Source organism: Metopolophium dirhodum, chromosome 1, assembly GCF_019925205.1.
Source record: "Metopolophium dirhodum isolate CAU chromosome 1, ASM1992520v1, whole genome shotgun sequence".
NCBI classification, from domain to species: domain Eukaryota; kingdom Metazoa; phylum Arthropoda; class Insecta; order Hemiptera; family Aphididae; genus Metopolophium; species Metopolophium dirhodum.
This window is the reverse complement of record NC_083560.1, coordinates 25,147,352-25,164,274: the sequence shown is the minus strand read 5'-3', so window position 1 is coordinate 25,164,274 and position 16,923 is coordinate 25,147,352. Positions and strand designations below refer to the sequence as shown.

General features: G+C 31.6%; 1 protein-coding gene and 1 pseudogene across 1 annotated transcript; both read right to left on the bottom strand.

The window, feature by feature from the left end:
- Positions 1-7,248: 7,248 nt before the first annotated feature.
- On the bottom strand, positions 7,249-9,244 carry LOC132934914 (uncharacterized; annotated as a pseudogene).
- LOC132934909 (uncharacterized) lies at positions 9,244-15,418 on the bottom strand. Its single transcript, XM_061001324.1, has 3 exons — positions 15,338-15,418; positions 10,028-10,155; positions 9,244-9,814 (listed from the first exon to the last, which is right to left on the bottom strand). Exons 1-3 carry the CDS (start codon positions 15,416-15,418, stop codon positions 9,244-9,246), a joined length of 780 nt encoding a protein of 259 aa, XP_060857307.1.
- Positions 15,419-16,923: the final 1,505 nt, after the last annotated feature.

The following is a 16,923-nucleotide window of genomic DNA, read 5'->3' as shown; positions in this document are numbered from 1 at the left end:
CAAATTAAAGTTGGGTGCTAAGCAAACATAACGCGTGCACTCAAGTTTTTGTTATGGATTTTGTTGTGTTTGGCAGGTTGTACAATTTAAAATTTTGTGATAACAAATCTGCAAAAATGATTTAACAATCGTCGACGTAGAGTTTGGGTCAATGAGGTAAATAAATGAAAAAGTGGTTGCTGGTGCATAATTACACTTGAACCCGCGTATTTGTTATGGATTTCGTGGTGTTTTAGAGGTTGTACGAATTAGAATTTCTTAGTTACAAACCTGCACAAATGATTTAACAATCGTCGACGTAGAGTTTGGGTCAATGAGGTAAGTAAATGAAAAAGTGGTTCCAGGCGCCTAATTACACTTTTAACCGCGTTTTTGTTATGGATTTTGTGGTGTTTGGGAGGTTGTACAAATTAAAATTTCGTGGTTAAAAACCTGCACAAATGATTTAACAATCGTTGAAGCAGATTTCGTGTTAATGAGGTAAATAAATAAAAAAAGCGGGTGCTTGCGCACCATTACGCTGGCACCCACGTTTATTTTTCAGTTGTAGACTTAAAAATTGGGTCAATAAGTTAAACAATTAAGAAAATAGGTGCTAAGGAATCATTTCGCGTGCACTCAAGTTTTTTTTATGGATTTTGTGGTGTTTTAGGTTGTACAAATGAAAATTTCGTGGTTACAAACCTGCACAAATGATTTAACAATCGTTTAAGCAGATTTCGGGTTAATGAGGTAAATAAATAAAAAAGCGGATGCTAATGCACCATTACGCTGGCACCCACGTTTATAGTATGGATTTTGTGGTGTTTTAGAGATTGTACAAAAATTAAAAGTTTCGTGGTTACAAACCTGCTCAAATAATTAAACAGTCATTGAGGTTTTTGTAGAGCTTGGAAGATTGTATAAATTAAAATGTTGTGATTACAAACCTGTACAAATAATTTAGCAATCGTGGACTCAGATTTTGTGTCAATAAGTAAAATAATTAAAAAAGGGAGCGCGGGCGGAACGTTATGCGTGCCCCAAAGTTTTTGTTATGGGTTTTGTGGTGATAGGCAGTTTGTACTAATTAAAATTTTTTGATTATATACCTGCTCAAATGATTTAACAGCCATGGACACAGATTTTGGGTCAATAAGTTAAATAAATAAAAAAACAGCCACTAGCGCATCGTTACGCTTGCACCTGTGTATTTGTTATGGTTTTTGTGGTGTTTAGAGGTTGTCCAAATTAAAATGTCATAGTTTGTAACCAAAAATTATTAAAATTTCGTGGTTACAAATCTGCACAAATGATTTAACAGTCGTTGACGTAGAATTCAGATCAATAAGTTAAACAATTAAGAAAGTGGGTGATAAGGAAAAATTACGCGTGCACTCAAGTTTTTGTTAAGGTTTTTTTGGTGTTTCGAGGTTGTACAAATTAATATGTTATGTTTGTAACCAAAAATTAATAAAATTTCGTGGTTACAATCCTGCACAAATGATTTAACAATCGTTTAAGCAGATTTCGGGTTAATGAGGTAAATAAATAAAAAAGCGGATGCTAACTCACCATTACGCTGGCACCCACGTTTTTGGTATGGATTTTGTGGTGTTTGGTATGTTGTACAAATTAAAATATTATGGTTGGTAACCAAAATGTATTAAAGTTTTATGATTACAAACCTGCTAAAATGATTTAACAGTCGTTGACGTAGAATTCAGATCAATAAGTTATACAATTAAGAAAGTGGGTGCTAAGGAAACATATTGCGCGCACTCAAGTTTTTGTTAGAAAACCACTCAAGTGGTTGTACGAATTAAAATTTTGTGGTTAAAAACCTGAACAAATGGTATAACAATCGTTGACACAGATTTCTGGTTAATGAGGTAAATAAATCGAGTTAATGGGTGCAGATTTTGGATCCATAAGAAAAATGCGTGCACCAAAGTTTTTGGTATGGATTTTGTGGTGTTTGGAGGTTGTTTCGTGGTTACAAATCTGAACAAACTATTTACAGTTGTAGACGTACATTTTGTGTCAATAAGCTGAATAAATAAATAAGTTGTTGCTGGCGCATAATTACGCTTGCACCTCCGTTTTTGTTATGGATTTTGTGGTGTTTAAGATGTTGTACAAATTAAAATTTCGTGGTTACAAATCTGCACAAATGATTTAACAGTCGTTGACGTAGAATTCAGGTCAATAAGTTAAACAATTAAGAAAGTGGGTGCTAAGGAAACATTGCGCGCGCACTCAAGTTTTTGTTACAGTTTTTGTGGTGTTTCGAGGTTGTACAAATTAATATGTCATAGTTTGTAACCAAAAATTATTAAAATTTCGTGGTTACAATCCTGCACAAACTGTTTAACAGTTGTAGACGTATATTTTGGGTCAATAAGTAAAATAAATTAAAAAGTGGTTGCTGGCGCCTAGTTATGCTTGCACCCGGGTTTTTATTGTGGATTTTGTTTTGTTTGGGAGGTTGTACAAATTTAAATATTATGGTTGGTAACCAAAATTTATTAAAGTTTTAAGATTACAAATCTGCTAAAATGATTTAACTGTCGTTGAAGCAGATTTCGGGTTAATGAGGTAAATAAATAATAAAGCGGATGCTAGCGCACCATTACGCTGGCACTCAGGTTTTTGTTATGAATATTGTGGTGTTTTAGGTTGTACAAATTAACATTTCGTGGATAAAAACCTGCACAAACTGTTTTACAGTTGTAGACGTACATTTTGGGTCAATGAGGTAAATAAATAAAAAAGTGGTTGCTGGCGCCTAATTACGCTTGCACCCCTGTTTTTGTTATGGATTTTGTTTTGTTTGGGAGGTTGTACAAATGAAAATTTCGTGGTTACAAATCTGCACAAATGATTTAACAGCGGTTTAAGCAGATTTCGGGTTAATGAGGTAAATAAATAAAAAAGCGGATGCTAACGCACCATTACGCTGGCACCCACGTTTTTAGTATGGATTTTGTGGTGTTTTAGAGATTGTACAAAAATTAAAAGTTTCGTGGTTACAAACCTACTCAAATTATTTAACAGTCATTGAGGTTTTTGTAGAGTTTGGAAGCTTGTATAAATTAAAATGTTGTGATTACAAACCTGTACAAATAATTTAGCAATCGTTGACTCAGATTTTGTGTCAATAAGTAAAATAATTAAAAAAGCGAGCGCGGGTGGAACGTTATGCGTGCCCTTAAAGTTTTTGTTATGGGTTTTGTGGTGATAGGCAGGTTGTACTAATTAAAATTTTGTGATTATAAACCTGCTCAAATGATTTAACAGCCATGGATGCAGATTTTGGGTCAATAAGTTAAATAAATAAAAAAACAGCCACTAGCGCATGGTTACGCTTGCACCTGTGTATTTGTTATGGTTTTTGTGGTGTTTAGAGGTTGTACAAATTAAAATGTCATAGTTTGTAACCAAAAATTATTAAAACTTCGTGGTTACAAATTTGCACAAATGATTTAACAGTCGTTGACGTAGAATTCAGAACAATAAGTTAAACAATTAAGAAAGTGGGTGCTAAGGAAACATTGCGCGCGCACTCAAGTTTTTGTTATGGATTTTGTGGTGTTTGGTATGTTTTACAAATTTAAATATTATGGTTGGTAACCAACATTTATTAAAGTTTTATGATTACAAACCGTCACAAACAGTTTTACAGTTGTAGACATACATTTTGGCACATTAAGTTATATAAATGAAAAAGTGGTTGCTGCCGCATAATTACGCTTGCACCCGCGTTTTTAATGTGGATTTTATGGTGTTTAGAGGTTGTACAAATTAAAATGTCATAGATTGTAACCAAAAATTATTAAAATTTCGCGGTTACAAATCTGCACAAATGATTTAACAGTCATTGAGTAGAATTCAGATCAATAAGTTAAATAATTAAGAAAGTGGGTGCTAAGGAAACATTGTGCGTGCACTAAAGTTTTTGTTACGGTTTATGTGGTGTTTCGAGGTTGTACAAATTAATATGTTATGTTAGTAACCAAAAATTATTAAAATTTCGTGGTTACAATCCTGCACAAACTGTTTTACAGTTGTAGACGTATATTTTGGGTCAATAGTTAAATTAAATTAAAAAGTGGTTGCTGGTGTCTAATTACGCTTCGACCCCTGTTTTTGTTATGGATTTTGTGGTGTTTGGTATGTTGTACAAATTAAAATATTATGGTTGGTAACCAAAATTTATTAATGTTTTATGATTACAAACCTGCTAAAATGATTTAACTGTCGTTGACGTAGAATTCGGGTCAATAAGTTCAACAATTAAATAAGTGAGTGCTAAGGAAACATAACGCGTGCACTCAAGATTTTGTTATGTATTTTGAGTGTTTGGAGGTTGAAAAATTAAAGTTTCGTGGTTACAAACCTGCACAAACAGTTTTACAGTTGTAGACGTAGAATTCAGATCAACCAATAAAACAATTAAATAAGTGAATGCTAAGGAACATAACGCGTGCACTCAAGTTTTTTTTTATGGATTTTGTGGTGTTTTAGGTTGTACAAATTAAAATTTTGTAGTTACAAACCTGCACAAACAGTTTTACAGTTGTAGACATACATTTTGGCCCATTAAGTTAAATAAATGAAAAAGTGGTTGCTGCCGCATAATTACGCTTGCACCCGTATTTTTATTGTGGATTTTGTTTTGTTTGGGAGGTTGTACAAATGAAAATTTCGTGGTTACAAACCCGCACAAATGATTTAACAATCGTTGAAGCAGATTTTGGGTTAATGAGGTAAATAAATAAAAAAGCGGATGGTAACGCACCATTACGCTGGCACCCACGTTTTTAGTATGGATTTTGTGGTGTTTTAGAGGTTGTACAAATTAAAATGTCATCGTTCGTAACCAAAAATTATTAAAATTACGTGGTTACAAATCTGCACAAATGATTTGACAATCGTTGAAGCAGATTTCGTGTTAATGAGGTAAATAAATAAAAAAGCGGGTGCTAGCGCACCATTACGCTGGCGCCCACGTTTTTTTTTCAGTTGTAGACGTAAAATTTGGGTCAATAAGTTACACAATTAAGAAAGTGGGTGCTAAGGAAACATTGCGCGTGCACTCAAGTTTTTGTTACGGTTTTTGTGGTGTTTCGAGGTTGCACAAATTAATTTGTTATGTTTTTTTAACCAAAAATAATTAAAATTTCGTGGTTACAATCCTGCACAAACTGTTTTACAGTTGTAGACGTATATTTTGGGTCCATAAGTAAAATAAATTAAAAAGTGGTTCCTGGCCCGAAATTACACTTGCACCTACGTTTTTGGTATGGATTTTGTGGTGATTTAGGTTGTACAAATTAAAATTTCGTGGTTACAAACCTGCACAAATGATTTAACAATCGTTGAAGTAAATTTCAGGTTAATGAGGTAAATAAATAAAAAAGCAGTTGCTAGCGCTCCATTACACTGGCACCCACAAACAGTTTTACAGTTGTAGACGTACATTTTGGGCTAATAAGTTAAATAAAAGAAAAAGTGGTTCCTGCCACATAATTACGCTTGCACCTGCGTTATTGTTATGGATTTTGTGGTGTTTGGGAGGTAGTATAAATTAAAATTTCGTGGTTTCTGGTTTTTAAATTTGTTCGATATAAGTTACTATGACAATGGAAGTTCTTGTTGGTCTACAAGTTATTTTGATACCAATACAGAATTCTTTTGTAGTAAGTACATACTCAATGATTAATACAACAATGCAATTTAGTTAACGTTGTTGTTAAGATCTGTTATCTCTACAAAACAGACAATGGTATACAAATTTTATTTCTGTTACAATTACTAAATTTTCAGTGGGTACAGTGCTCAATTTTGTGGGGGGGGGGGGGGGGGTACCTACCAACGGAATCACAGCCCCCTTTTCCAAAATATGTAAGCACTACCCCTCAAATTTTTTTCCTAATTGCCTTTATGATCAGGTAAAGGAAAATTTGATCAATACTTACTTTTTATTTAAATTCATCCCCATATTTTCATTTTTCCAGTTTGAGCACTGATACTGTAAGCATAATAGTTTTTATTAGGTGAAGAACTATTGAAATAAAATAACAACCGCCAAATTTGTTTTTCTTATACTGTTTATTTTACATATATTTTAAAACAAATTTTTTTAACAAATAAGTTTTAGGTATTTTAATGTTTTACCTAAGTAGGTACATAAAATACATTTGTTATATAAATAAAGCAACAATATAATTTATAAAGGACTTCTTAGAGTTATATATTTTGTTCCATTTGATACAATATTTAAAGTATTTGGTACATGAGAAGGAAGTAAATCCTGAAATACATAACTAATATTATTGGTTTCTGGTAATGTTATTTCATAACAGTAAACATGTTAATCGAAACCTATTGTTATTAAAATGTTGCACTCAAAATTTACCCTGTTTTGCGCATAAAGAAAAAAATTATTTATAATTGCAAATAAGAGGATGTCAATATAGTTTTAGGTTTGTAACGAGTTCCTCCCACTTCAGCCCAATTTACTTGAATTAGTTTTTCGTCTATATTCAGATTTAGTTTATTTAGAATTTGATGCTGTTTTATAGAGTCTAATTCTGTTTGAGGTCCTACATTAATATTATTACATAATTTACCATTAATAAATGTTTCATTCAATTTAAGTTGATGTTTGATTGCCAAAGTCTTGCAAATGTTACGCCTATTGAATGAAGACCTAGCCGAAATTTTTGATACTTTATGCTTTGCTTCATATCTCATAGATCATAAGTGAATTACAGGTCCAAATTTTTTAATAAATGAGTGATAGTGCGTTAAAAAAGGAAATTTTGGTTTTAAACGTTTTTTTCTATAGTTTAAATACAGTACATTCATTTTAGCAACCAAGGTCTGAAGCCTTGAACAACTGTCTAATTCAAGTGATGTTAATAATATAACATCTATAACTCTCTGCATAGCAATATATAGACCCAAAACTGGTTCTTCTGAGGGTACAAAATTACCAACTAGTAGACCAAAGTACCTAATTAACGTCAACATTTCGAAAGCAGATTATCTAATATTTCCTTGTTTAATATAATCTTCTGTAAGTGCACACGGTTTATTGTTTTCAGGTTAATACGATAATGAAAAAAATCGTCAAAAAAAATAAAAAGTGGAAAGACAACACGTTACCCATGACTAACAGCTCTACATTGCCAATATGTGCCTTGAATAAAGTTTTGAATAATTTTATTATCTGATTTTAAAGTTTTCATATGGTCTAATGTTTCAGAAAGTACATTTTGTAATGAAAAAATGTTTTTTTAGAACATTTCGTAGTGGTATAAATTGTTGTGTACAGGTAGAAGGTTCTAGAATGGATATACCACTTTTAACAACTTTATTGAGTCTTTGACCTATAACCATTTCTTTTGGTTCTATAAAAGAACCTTGCTTCTTAAAATACGAAAACCTTTTATGTTCAGTTTTAAAATTGATTAATGCACTTTCAATATCTTTTACAACATTAAAAAAAGAACCAAAACATTTTTTTGACATTTTACCTTCAGACAACAATTTTTGTGCACTACTTTTAACAAAAACACCAATACCTTCTGAAAGTACTGTTTCCATGCCATCAACAACAATTTGATCAGCATTTCTGGGCATTATAGGATTTGCATACAAACATGCTAGAAATGTACTTAATGTTTGGTTCAAAATTTCGACTGGTTCTATGGTAAATTTGCTATTACTACTCACATTAGATGGAGGCAAAAAATCAGAATTAGCGTTAGTAGTTGCTGTAGACTCTAAGAGAGTATTGTCTTCGAGTAATACTTGTGAATGTAATGAAATCTGTACTAAATCTTTTCTATGTTTTATTAAATGTTTGGTATATGAATTTTTTAAGTAAAATGACCTACTACATTCTCCTTCAGCACAATTATACACATCAAATGTATGATCAGAATGTTGAAAATCAAAATGTCTTAAGAGTATTAGTATTAATAAAAGTTTTTTTACATAAAAAACACGTAAACATATTGTTTTACAAAACTTTAAATATAAAAATTATAAATAATAACTATGTAATTTGAAGCAGAGAATTCTTTAAATTTAAAAAATGAAAATATACAGTTTTAAATAGTTTTTTCAACATCTGATAAAAAAGCATTTACTGCGTAAAGATTTTATCTAACGGTGTATTTAATTTGTATAACCCTTTTTGAATAAAATACCAAATAGCTTCACTCTCTGATGGATATTTAGCGTTAAGTGTGATTATAATTTTGAAACAGCAATCGACTGCTGGAAGTATTGAACTTAAACGATAAAATGTATTATCAACTATCACAAAGTAATTAGAAATCTCTTTTAAAGAAGAACCCACTATTAATACAAACGGCTGTAAAGTTTGGCCTAATCCGACCAATTTATCTCTTCTTCTTGATATTGTTTCTTTTACTTCAGCACTACTCAACACGTGTGTTATGAAACCATCCCTCATCTCTACTTTCGATGGTCTGCATTGCAGTTTTGCTTTTTTCCCTTTAGAAATGGATATGCCAATTAGAAATGGTAGACACAGTAACACAGCAAGATTTGAAATTTCCTCGTTTTCTAAAAAAAATAAATACAAGTTTTAATAGTTACTTTAAAGTAATAATTTTTTTAAAAAATGCCTATTAATCATTTTAATCATTTATGGATTCTTTAAATTTTACTTTTTAAAGTATTATTATTATTTTAAAACAGAAATTGTCAAACAAAAACCAAGAAACATTAACTATTTTTTATACTATTATATTTTTAACCTTTAAAACAAACTACCTACTGAGAACATTTAAAAACCATTTTTTTGAATACCTACCTATAATTTGATAATTTATATTTTTTTCTAAAATCAGATTAAAACAAAAATGATTATTTACGATTAACATTAAAAACAATTTGTTTTTTACAATGTACCTTCAGAGCTCAACTGCACATACTCCTTCAAAAGTTGTTTGGTTGAAAGGTCCTTGAATTTATTAAATTTCTCTGTTGCCAATTCGAAAATTTAATTTTTGCACGGAGGTAAAGTTTGATACAATCGATCACTAAATCCAGGATAAGCCACATCAAAGTCCTTCAAAATCTGAAAAAAATGTTTTATTTTCATGATAAAAGACACTAACATATTTAAAATATTTCCCATACTCACAAGAGTATACCCAGCAGGTTTTCTTAAAGATGGAAATTCCGCCATATACTCAGCAATAGTTGGACCATCTTGAGACATTAATAAAATTTCTTTAGTCGAGTATTAGCAGTAATGATCCAGTTGTTTTCAACAATATTCCACGGATCGTTTGAGTTGTGCAACCAATTCAAGTTGTCTTCAATTAATGCTTCATTATTTTCTGTTTTGTCATCTAATGAGCGTAATGATTCTGGTAACAGAATGGGAGATGAATGTCCTGATGAAGATAAAGTACTGTTTCTAGATGGACTGATTAATCCAGATTTATGGTGATCTCTTCTTTTATTATAAAGACAATCGAGTAGTTTCCCTTTCGCTGCTCTTTTAAGTCCTGGCCCATAAGATATATATGGTATGAAATATGTGGCAGTATGTTCATTATTAAAAATTGTCGTTATTTGGTATGCCAAATCTTGTAATCTTGATGATGGTACTTTGCGATTAACATCATCTTGAAGTTCTTTGTTGATTATTATATTACATAGACGCTTTCGGCCAATACTATCAAGTAGTCCACTTTGTGAGTAAGTTGCCAGTAACGCTCTACCAGCATTTGCACTCTTGACCAAATCTAATAGCTCCTGAGAAAAAAAATAAATAGAATTATCACTAATTTGAAAGTTAAGTTTTATTTAAATTAAAAAATATAATCCAAAATGAGAAAGTTTAACAGAATTTCAAACAATAGTCTACATTAACTTAAAATTTAAGTTTTAAGTAATAATGCACGAGTTTAAAGTATTGAAAATTTACTTGATTAAATGCATATAGTAAATTGAATACATTGTATACTTGATAATTTAGATTACAATTTTTACTTACTGAGTTGAATGGCTCAGTTCAGATACATCTTGAGATCTACTACTATCTTCTTTGATAGGTAATTCATCAAGTTGAAGATATACTGTATTGCTGAACGTATTATCTTCAAGAGATTGCGGTGAAAAAATCTAAGGATAAAATTGTAAACTACAGTTAGCTATCTAAAAAAAAATTACATTAATTCGATTCTTAGTAATACATTTTAAAAACAACACTAACAAGTCGAGTATATTATTCTTGATCAATGTAAAAATTTAAGTTAAATTTAGTAAATAATAATAATAATAAAACAATGTATTTAAAGTGTAACGATACATAAGTTACTGTGAAAAACTAAATAGGTACACTTTAAATGTGTATATTCCCCATTAAATAAAATCTTTGATCAAAATTAGACTAAATTTGGAAAAATTTGGAAAAATTTAGAAAAAAAACGAAGTAAAGAAAAATGGCAATGCCTAATAAACTTTAAAAATATTAAATTAAATTATTGGCAAATATTATTTCAATAATTTAATTTAGCTATTAACTAAATCAATATAAGGATATGAATAGAACCTTAGTATGTATAGAACAATGCAAAATACTTTCTTTAGAAGTGTTTTGTACTGTCAGAGCTAGACATTTTTGTATAAAATAAATATAATTTAGTAGGAATTTTCTGACAAAAGCTAACATACCTGAGATAAACCACTGTTGCCTATTGTTTGGAAGCTGCAATTGTCTTCAACTGTTACAGTACCTACTGTTAGCTAAACGACCACTAGATGTTTTTGAATCAGTAACCTTAAGATATACATTTTAAGATTTAATCAACAAGATATAATTTCTTAAAAAAAAGGAAATGTAAAACTTTAGGTATCTAAATTAATAAACAAATCTTAAAATTAAATCTATTAGGTGTATATCTATTTAGGTGCTATAACAGTTATATTATTACATTTTAATTAGTGCCAAAGCAATAAAAGCAATTACTAATTTAATAATAAGTGATTAGTTTGTACCCATGTATTTGTAAAAATGTGCGGAGGGTGGTACTGGTTTAGTTGAGAAATAGAAAAAATGAAATGAAATTATAACTATGTTTGAGACGCTTGAGGTATACGGCATTCCTAATATAATTGCTCTTCAATCTTCCAAGTTTGATATAAAGCGAGCTCTATGACCAACCGGAGAAATAAGTTCTTTGATCATATTTTCTTCTTTTAAGAAGAGAAGAGTTTTTATGTCTATGTCATTTTCTATGTAAAAAAATCATTAATATTTTTTTATTTAATAGTGAATCATTTTTTTTCATTATAAGCCAGTTGCTTGCGTGCTTATTGAATTAAGTTTATTTAATCAACATTGAGTAAATTCGGTTTCCATACTTTTTAATCATCATAGCTTTATAATTTAAAATGGTAAAAAAAGGTAGTTTAAGTAGTTTAAAAGTACAACATTTAAGGGCAAATGCACATAGGTATCAAGTTTTCAAAATTATTTAGCCATGTTACCAACTATAGATAGCTATCACAGTGTTAACCTAACAAACTATTTTGGAAATTTGGTGGAAATATAACTACCAACTACTACCAACTACTAACAATAACATTTTAATTTGTACAACCTCCAAACACCACAAAATCCAAGCACCCTCTTTTTTAATTATTTAACTTATTTACCCGAAATCTACGTCTACGACTGTTAAATCAATTGTGCAGTTTTATAACCACGAAATTTTAATAATCTTTGGCTACAAACTACAACATTTGTAATCGTACAACCTCCCAAACACCACAAAATCCATAACAAAAACTTGGGTGCTCACGTAATATTGTACCAGAACGCGCTTTTTTAATTGTTTAACTCATTGACCCGAATTCTACGTCAACGATTGTTAAATCATTTGTGCAGGTTTGAAACCACGAAATTTTAATCTGTACAACCTCTAATACACCACAAAACCCATAACAAAAACGCGGATGCATGCGTAACATTCCACCAGCACCCACGTTTTTAATAATTTAACTTATTTACCTACCTGAAATCTACGTCTACGACTGTTAAATCATTTGTGCAGTTTTATAACCACGAAATTTTAATAATGGTTGCCTACAAACTACAACATTGTAAATTGTACAACCTCCCAAACACCACAAAATCCATAACAAAAACGTAGGTGCCAGCGTAATAATGCGCTAGCACCCGCTTTTTTAATCATTTACCTCATTTACCCGAAATCTGCATCAACGATTGCTAAATCATTTGTGCAGGTTTGTAACTACGAAATTTTAATTTGTACAATCTCTAAAACACCACAAAATCCATAACAAAAAAACTTGAGTGCACGTGTAATTTTAAACCAGCACCCACCTTTTTAATTGTTTAACTTATTTACCCGAAATCTACGTCTACGACTGTTAAATCATTTGTGCAGTTTTATAACTATGAAATTTATAATTTACGAATAATGTTTGGCTACAAACTACAACATTTTAAATTGTACAACCTCCCAAACACCTGTCGTATATTGTAGACAGTCGTCAAAATAATATTATTTAATATATATGTAATATAGGTGGGAATATTTCAAATTGTAAATTATTGACATAGGTCAGGCCAGCGAAGCAATATGTGCTGAGGCGACGATAATATTTTCTATATAACACCGCCGTACGCGAAGGCACAGCCCCCCTGTTGTCGCTGAGTGATTCGTGCGTGTGAAACGCCGATCGTAACCTAACCGGCTAGGCGATCTGAATTTGCTAAGTGTTTTATTTATGTTTGTTTTTACACAACAAAAGTGTTTCCGACCTGAAAACCCGAAAATCATTTGTGCAGGTTCGTAACCACGATATTTTAATTTGTACAACCTCAAACACCACAAAATCCATAATAAAAACGTGGATGCATGGGTAACGTTCCACCAGCACCCGCGTTTTTAAAAATTTAACTCCTTGACCTGAATTCTAACGTTACGCCATCACCAGCAACAGGCTTTTTTAATTATTTAACTTAAACATCCAAAATTTGCGTCAATTGTTGTTATCTTATTTTAAGAGGTTTGTAACTATGAAATTTAAATTTGTACAATCTCTCAAACACCACAAAATCCATAACAAAAACTAGAGTGCACGAATAACGTTACACGAGCACCCAGCTTTTTTAATTATTTTACTTCTTGACCCGAAATCTACGTCAACAACTCTTCAATCATTTGTGCAGGTTTGTAACCACGAAATTTTAATTTTACAACCTCTAAAACACCACAAAATCCATAGCAAAAACTTGAGTGCACGCGTAATGTTTCCTTAGCACCCGCTTTTTTATTTATTTACCTCATTAACCGGAAATCTGCGTCAACTATTGCTAAATCATTTGTGCAGGTTTTTAACCACAACATTTTAATTTGTACAACCATCCAAACACTACAAAATCCTTTACAAAAACGCGGATGCATGCGTAACGTTAGTCCAACTTATTTACCCGAAATCTACGTATACGACTGTAAAATCATTTGTGCAGTTTTTTAACCACAAGATTTTAATTTGTACAACCTCCCAAACACCACAAAATCCATAACCAAAACGTTGTTGCCAGCGTAACTTTACTAAAGCACTAACTATATAATTATTTAACTTAAACATCCAAAATGTGCGTCAGTTAATGTTATATTATTTGTGCAGGTTCGTAACCACGATATTTTAATCTGTACAACCTCTTAAACACCACAAAATCCATAACAAAAACGCGGATGCATGCGTAACGTTCCACCAGCATCCATGTTTATAATAATTTAACTTATTTACCCGAAATCTACGTCTACGACTGTTAAATCATTTGTGAAGTTTTATAACTACGAAATTTTAATAATGTTTGGCTACAAACTACAACATTGTAAACTGTACAACCTCCCAAACACCACAAAATCCATAACAAAAACGTGGGTGCCAGCGTAACGTTACGTCATCACCAGAACACGGTTTTTAATTATTTAATTCATTGACTAGAAATGTGCGTCAACGATTGTAAAATCTTTTGAGCATGTTAGTAATCACAAAATTTTAATTTGTACAACCTCTAAAACACCACAAAATCCATAACAAAAACGAGGATGCATGCGTAACGTTCCACCAGCATCCACGTTTTTAATTATTTAACCTATTGAACCAGAATCTGCGTCAACGATTGCTATATCATTTATACAGGTTTGAAACCACAACATTTTAATTTGTATGACCTTCCAAACACTACAAAATCCTTTACATTAACATGAACTCATGCGTAAGGTTCCACCAGCACACGCGTTTTTAATTATTTAACTTATTTACCCGAAATCTACGTCTACGACTGTTAAATCATTTGTGCAGTTTTATAACCACAACATTTTAATAATGTTTGGCTACAAACTACAACATTTGTAATTGTACAACCTCCACAACACCACAAAATCCATAACAAAAACTGGGATGCTCGCGTAATATTATACCAGCACCCGCTTTTTTAATTATTTAACTTAAACATCCAAAATTTGCGTCAATTGTTGTTATATTATTTTTACAGGGTTGTAACCACGAAATTTTAATTTGTACAACCTCTCAAACACCACAAAATCCATAACAAAAACTAGAGTGCACGCATAACGTTACACCAGCACCCAGCTTTTTTAATTATTTTACTTATTGACCCGAAATCTACGTCAACAACTCTTCAATCATTTGTGCAGGGTTGTAACCACGAAATTTTAATTGGTACAACCTCTCAAACACCAAAAAATCCATAACAAAAACTTGGGTACACGCATAACGTAACACCAGCACCCGTTTTTTTAGTTAATTAAATAAACAACCTGAAATCTGCTTCAAAGCTAGTTATATCATTTGTACAGGTTTAAACCACGAAATTTTAATTTGTACAACCTTTAAAACACCACAACATCCATAACAATATCTTGAGTGCACGCGTAATGTTTCCTTAGTACCCGCTTTTTTATTTATTTACCTCATTAACCTGAAATCTGCGTTAACTATTGCTAAATCATTTGTACAGGTTTTTAACCACAACATTTTAATTTGTACAACCTTCCAAACACTACCAAATTCAAAACAAAAACGCGGGTGCCATCGTAGTGTTACTCGAGTGGTCCAGTTTCCCCATCCGATGGAAATACTGCCTAATACAACTGTTTCCTGTTAGCACTTGTGTGAGGTGGAAGTCGACGGTACCGGCTTTCGGTCAAACCAGGTTTTCACATCCCTAATAAAGTCTCCAGGTCCATTTTCCCGTGTCTTGTTTCTGGTTCCATTCTGACTGCCATTTGCTGAATACCTCATCGCGTATTTCCTTCTTCATTGACTCTTTATGAGGTTCACTTCTGATTTCCCTAGGTATGATCCCAGCCACAACCATGATCACCACTTTGAAACCTATATATGTATGCCATCTTTGTCCTCAGCATAATAGTCCTTTGAGGCCTCAGGATGGTTCGGACGTTCTCTTGAACTCTAGGGTCGCCGACCAGACTGGTGCTGCGTACATTTTCTTACTTATTAGGGCTGTAGCTAGTAGGCGCCTCTTTTTTTGGCTGGAGCCTCCTACGTTCAGCATTTCTCTCCATAATGCCTGCACTGGGCTCTGCGCCCTTGAATCTGCTGTTCCAAGGTGTGCGCGGAAACCGAGAACTTTGTGAAGTTCCACTCCTAAGTATTTGATCTGATCCTTTCCTGGATACTCGTGCCACGTATTTTGAATTCAGGCAACGCATATTCTCTTTTGTTTGTAAGAATGATGGCCTCCGTCTTTTCAACTGTCAGTGAAAGTTCTGTCGTGTCCATCCATTCCACTACGGCTCACAGTGTTCCAGAAAGTTGATTTAGGGGGACAAAATTAGAATTTTCATAGTCAATAATTGAGCATACGACTGAATTTAATTTTTGGATATCAGTGACTGATTATATAATTTAGGTTCTTAAATCTTTACGCTGTTGCGTAGAGTTATAATAGTGTACTGATTGTACTAATAGTCTGTGATAAAATTTTCAATAACAAATCAAATTGTTTAGTTATTATATAATTAGCGTCGTTCGTTGAATGAAGTTAGTTCGTTTATTTATCTTCAATATCATGGATACACTAGTGGTATGTATACATTTTTATTTTTTTTTTATTAAGTTTTGCATTTACAATTTAAGTAATATATATAGAAATATTTAAATATGTAAAAAACATTATTTTTTTTTTGATTTTTAAGGATGCAGAAAAAAAAGTAGTGGATAGTAGAGGTTTGAACTCAGTGTTTTCTATTAGCTTAACTTGTTCTCTAAACGATATTATATAATTTGGTTGCAGCAAGTTGCTGCACAATACATAGCACTTATTAAATTTAAAAAAATATTATATTTTTCAAATTCGTCAAAAAATTATATTTCACAATAAAACCAAATGATAAAAAAATTAACTTTAATTCAAGCATAATTATATATTTATTGGATTATTATACATTTTAAAATGTATTAGATAATAGTATATTACTCAAAAATTAAAACATTTTTGAAATGTTGAGAAGCAAATCAATGAATATTTCAAATTCGATCGAGTGTTTTGAAGCAAATTTTTCGTATGTCTGTGAAATAATTGGTAATAAACAAGCTACAATGGCTGACAAGTTTGAAATATCATTAAATATAGGTTAAAAGGTTTTGTTACCACTCTTCATAAAAAGTGGACTGGTGCAGGTAAGAGTCTAACGAGATTTCAAATAAAAAACAATAACTGGCTAGAGCTAAGTTTTAATATATTTGGAAAAATTGAAAATATACTACAACCATCAACTATTTCTGGTAGGGGTCGTCCAAAAAAACTATTTTCTGAATGTTCCGAACGTTCTAAAAAACGAAAAATTGAATATTTAGCAC